Here is a 5,370-nt window from a genome sequence, read left to right on the forward strand (position 1 = left end):
CTGGGAAGCCATTGAAGTTAATGTGCATGTAAAGGCAGGCGTCCCAATACTTATGGTAATATAGTGTATCTTTACTATTACTCCCAGGAGACTGAGAATTGGTTTGTTTCTTTTGGGGCCATCCGGAAGAGAATGCTGGTATTTTTTATGGATTTGACAAGTAAATCAGTCAGCTCAGGGATCTCCAAACTACGGCCCTCCAGCTGTTGCGGAACGACACGTCCCATGAGGCATTGTAAAACTCTAATATTCACAGACATGAATAGGCATGATGGGAATTGTAGTTCCTGAACAACTGGAGGGCCGTAGTTTGGAGACCCTAATCAGCTCCTCCTTATGTAATGGAGATGAGGAGGGGGAGGCTTTATGTAGTCCAGCAAAGGATAACTGGGCAGGGCTGACAAAAAAAAAAAAAAAAAAACAAAACATGAAAAACAATTCAATATTAACCACTAACACGACCTAGAAGATCAGTTATGAACAAAACGTAGCGGCTCGGCATTGCGCCCAGAATCGTGCAGGAATGGAGACAGATACGGGTACAGCTTCTCCGTGAAGGTGGAATTGAAGGTGTAAATGACGGTCATATCATCGGCATTGTAGAAAGATATCTGGCCTCCTTCATAATCCACGTACACTCCGATTCTCCTGGGTTTGGATTGGAGAATCAGGGTCTTGGATGGGGACTCCAGGGCCTTGTAGGCATTGCCGTTTCTCAGCCAGATGGCCCAGTAGCCGTTCTTGGGATTCAGCTTGATCTTACCCTTGCGGTCGCTGGATTCACTGGCCATACCAACATCCCAAGCGGTTTTGTTTCCCACATCCACCTCCCAGTAATGGCGGCCTGAATCAAAGCCCTGAGAGCCGAGCACAAGAATACACTGGCTGAAACGCTTCGGAGTGTCAGGCAAGGGGAGCTTGGTGTCCCCATATTTAACACTGGTCAGCCCATCAGATAGGATCAGATTGGGGTGGGCTGTGCTGGGATCCAGCTGCACTGGAGTCAGATATGGCACGACAACAGACTTCATCTGCTTCCACGCAGAGTAATGAATTGGTCCCTTGAATGTCCCCTGGCACAGGTCTTTCTCAATGAGAGTGTTTGCAGAGGACATGACATCTTTTTGTTGCTGCTGACATGTCTCAATGAACGTCTTGATGTCAGTCAGGAAAGAAATGGAGTCCGTATCATCCAGCCTCTCCTTGGCCACAGTGATATGCTCCTTGATGTTGTCTCCACTCTCCTGCATCTTGCCCACGTTGGTCTCCATTTCCTTCAGTAGACTCTCACCCTCCCGCTGAAGCTGCTCTAACACTTTCTCTTTTCGCTCCTTCAGGAACTTGTGCAGCTTCTCAAACTCCGAAACAATGTGCTCCCGGTACTCCTTCATGTTGGAACTGTGCTTCTCAATCTTCTCCTTCTGCTGGTCGGTCAGCTGTTCAGTCACCTTCAAGGCTTCCTCTAGAGGAGACACTATAGAAGACATCTCTTTTCTGTAGACGCCCACTGCGTCCAGGATGGGAAGGAAGTTATGACTTGCATGTTTCAGGGAGTCACGGCAGATGACACAGCTCAGGGTTCCATCATCCTTACAATACAGCTTCAGCCTCTCGTCATGCTCGGGGCATTTCTCGAGGGGACTGGCCTTTTCTTTCTCTGTAGGTTTGGAAGGAGTCACGGTGGCAGCAGCACCGGCAGTCTTCTTCACTAGGTTGGCCAGGGCTCGGTTGGTAGTGTATCTCTTGTCAGTTATGACTTCCTTACAGTCGGGGCAGGTGAAGGAATCCCGACCCTCCCAGGACTTGTCGATGCAGTTGCGGCAGAAGTTGTGGCCACATTCCACCATGACGGGATCCTTGAAGAGCTCATTGCACAGCAGACAGGTCAACTCCTCAGCAAAATCTCCAGAGGCCACGCCAGAACCACCCTGGGGGGCTTCATGGACCTCCACCTTGGCTTTCTTCGGTTCAGGCTCGCCCTCCTCTGTTTTTGCTTTCTGGGCTGTTTTTCCATTATCCAAGGCCTTCTGGTCCGGTCCATTGCCCACCTCCTCCTCCTCCTCCTCCTCCTCCTCCTCCTCTTCTTCTTCTTCTTCTTCCTCCTCCTCCACTGGCTTAGGCAGCACCAGTCGGGTTTTGTCCACCCACTCGTTTTGGCGGCGGTTCAAGCCGGCGTAATGGACAAAGTACTCCTCCCTCCCGGCCTGCTTGTTCATTCTGGTCTTCACCACCTCCGCATCATGGTAGGCGCCGTCGTTCCTCTTACAGGAGTAGGTGGCCCCGATCTGTACGGTGAAGTCCTCTTCCTCCTCCATGTCCTCCTCTCCGTCCTCCTCCATGTTCTCCTCTCCGTCCTCCTCCGGGTTCCTCTCCATCTCCTCTCCTCCCAGCTTCTCTTTCTCGGGCTGGGACACGGCGGCCATGGCGAATATCAGGTGGGTGAGGAGATCACGTGACGTGGAAGTAGGTGAGGCGGCGGCGGCGAGGTCTGTACAGAGAACACGCAGCTCGGCACACAAAAGGAAAAGGACTTCACCGTACAGATCGGGGCCACCTACTCCTGTAAGAGGAACGACGGCACCTACCATGATGCGGAGGTGGTGAAGACCAGAATGAACAAGCAGGCCGGGAGGGAGGAGTACTTTGTCCATTACGCCGGCTTGAACCGCCACCAAAACGAGTGGGTGGACAAAACCCGACTGGTGCTGCCTAAGCCAGTGGAGGAGGAGGAAGAAGAAGAAGAAGAAGAAGAAGAAGAGGAGGAGGAGGAGGAGGTGGGCAATGGACCGGACCAGAAGGCCTTGGATAATGGAAAAACAGCCCAGAAAGCAAAAACAGAGGAGGGCGAGCCTGAACCGAAGAAAGCCAAGGTGGAGGTCCATGAAGCCCCCCAGGGTGGTTCTGGCGTGGCCTCTGGAGATTTTGCTGAGGAGTTGACCTGTCTGCTGTGCAATGAGCTCTTCAAGGATCCCGTCATGGTGGAATGTGGCCACAACTTCTGCCGCAACTGCATCGACAAGTCCTGGGAGGGTCGGGATTCCTTCACCTGCCCCGACTGTAAGGAAGTCATAACTGACAAGAGATACACTACCAACTGAGCCCTGGCCAACCTAGTGAAGAAGACTGCCGGTGCTGCTGCCACCGTGACTCCTTCCAAACCTACAGAGAAAGAAAAGGCCAGTCCCCTCGAGAAATGCATATATCTATGGTTTTACAAAGTATTGGGGACTGAATACAAGTGTACACCACAGTTTTGAGATATTTATTTGTAAAAAAAAATGTGAAAACCATTTTTATCATTTTCCTTCCACTTCACAATTATGTGCCACTATCACATAAAATCCTAATACATTAAATTTACATTTATGGTTGTAACATGACAAAATGTGGAAAATTTCAAGGGGTATCAGTACTTTTTTAAGACACTGTATTTATTTTGTGCTAGAGTGTACCTTTGCTTCTCCAAAGCAGTCTCCCATAATATGGAGCTTTTCAGCCCATTATTACTACTTCTGCCGCAAAGTGGGATGTTTACAGACTGACCTTAGAGGATCCCCATTCAGAGAGGGTATTATCTAAGTCATCTTACTGTCTACCATTAACCCCTACCCACTTCAGCTTACCCTCAAGTGATGAAATTATTTGTTAAACCATGTTGAAATTGTTGGACCTTTAGATGGATTTAGGTCTGTGGTTGTTTCTCTCTGTGACATGATCTCTCCTCATTTATGTGCCCCTATGCTTGCCCTGGGTGTCCATTTAAAGTGTTTATACCCTGAACTAGTCTGTACTGAGCTCCTAAAGAAGCAGAATACCCCTGAGAAACATGTTGAGTAATCCCAATTACTTCACCACAGCATTAGCAAGATTATATATGAGGATTAAGTTATAGTAACTCTAAAGCCTTATACACACGATCCGATTGTTGGCCAACCAAGCCTCAGACTTTTGTCAAAAGGGTGTGTGCCTGGATTTTGTCTTGCATACTAACGGCACACAATTGTCGGCCAATAAACACGAACATAGTGACATACTAGACGTACTACGAGACTGCAAAGAGGAAGTTAATTTCTCAAGTGCCACCCTTTGGGCTTCTTCTGCTAATTTCGTGTTAGTAGAAGTTTGGTGAGTGTTGATTCACGCTTTTCAGTTCGTGCTTTTCAGTTCGTCAACCATGTTGCGGAATCAGAGGAGAGAACGTGCTATTATTGGGCTTGGAGTTATTGCTTTGACCCAAGTCCAGTCCAGGAACAGGAGGAGGAAGAGTTCATCGGACCAAAATTTGGTTGCCTAATCGTGACCAATTATGTCATATGCTGCGGGAGTTCCAGGAGAATAATCCGGATGATTTTCGGAATTATCTCCGGATGACGGACCCCTGCTCTCACCAACTCTTGGCATTGGTGACGGACGGACGTTTTTTCAGGAGCAGTGATTTTAATAATGCTTAAAGTGAAACAATAAAAGTGTAATATTCCTTTAAATTTTGTACCTGGGGGGTGTCTATAGTATGCCTGTAAAGTGACGCATGTTTCCCGTGTTTAGAACAGTCTGAGAGCAAAATTACATTTCTAAAGGAAAAAAAGTAATTTAAAAGTACTTGCGGCTATAATGAATTGTTGGTCCTGGCAATACACATAAAAGTTAATTGATAAAAATGGCATGGGATCCCCCACAGGGGAACCCCAAACCAAAATTTAAAAAACAAATGCGTGGGAGTCCCCCCAAATTCCATACCAGGCCCTTCAGGTCTGGTATGGATATTAAGGGGAACCTTGCGCCAAAATTAAAAAATAAGGGGAACCCCGTGCCAAAATAAAAAAATGGCATGGGGTCCCCCCAAAAAACCATACTAGACCCTTATCCGAGCATGCAAGCTGTCAGGCCGCAGGAAAAAAGGGGGGATGAGTGAGCGCCCCCCCTCCTGAACGTACCAGGCCACATGCCCTCAACATTGGGAGGGTGCTTAGGTGTAGCCCCCCAAAGCACCTTGTCCCCATGTTGATGGGGAGAAGGGCCTTATCCCAGGTGGCCGGTAACCAGGTGGCCCCGCCCCCTCTGACGTTACGGGGAAGCTATAGGGATGTCCCCGTGCGTCAGAGGGGGGCGGGGTAACCCGGCAACGTCATCATGTGGCCCTGCCCTCAGTTATAAAAGAGCTGTCACCTGAGAGGCCGGTCATTACGGCGGTGCCTCCCATGGAGGCAGATCATAGGTGGTGTGAGGCTTTTTTTATTTCTTTTTCGGTCCGTCGGAGCAAGAGAAGAAGAAGAAGAAGACTTTGTGGGACAGTTTTATTTTTATATTTTTTTAATAAAGGTGTGTATTGTCTTTTTTTCACACATTTTTTGTGAAATGGTAGGGGCACTT

General features: G+C 48.5%; 1 protein-coding gene across 1 annotated transcript; it reads right to left on the reverse strand.

Annotated features, from left to right (window-relative positions):
* Positions 1-397: 397 nt before the first annotated feature.
* LOC141115667 (nuclear factor 7, brain-like) lies at positions 398-2,516 on the reverse strand. Its single transcript, XM_073608490.1, has one exon. The coding sequence runs from the start codon at positions 2,421-2,423 to the stop codon at positions 471-473; it is 1,953 nt and encodes a 650-aa protein (XP_073464591.1). The 5' UTR covers positions 2,424-2,516; the 3' UTR covers positions 398-470.
* Positions 2,517-5,370: the final 2,854 nt, after the last annotated feature.

The sequence above is a fragment of the Aquarana catesbeiana genome, linkage group LG01 (genome assembly GCF_042186555.1).
Source record: "Aquarana catesbeiana isolate 2022-GZ linkage group LG01, ASM4218655v1, whole genome shotgun sequence".
NCBI lineage: Eukaryota > Metazoa > Chordata > Amphibia > Anura > Ranidae > Aquarana > Aquarana catesbeiana.

Coding starts and splice junctions, on each gene's coding strand:
- LOC141115667 (XM_073608490.1), bottom strand. CDS start 2,423: ATGGCCGCCGTGTCCCAGCCCGAGAAAGAGAAGCTGGGAGGAGAGGAG.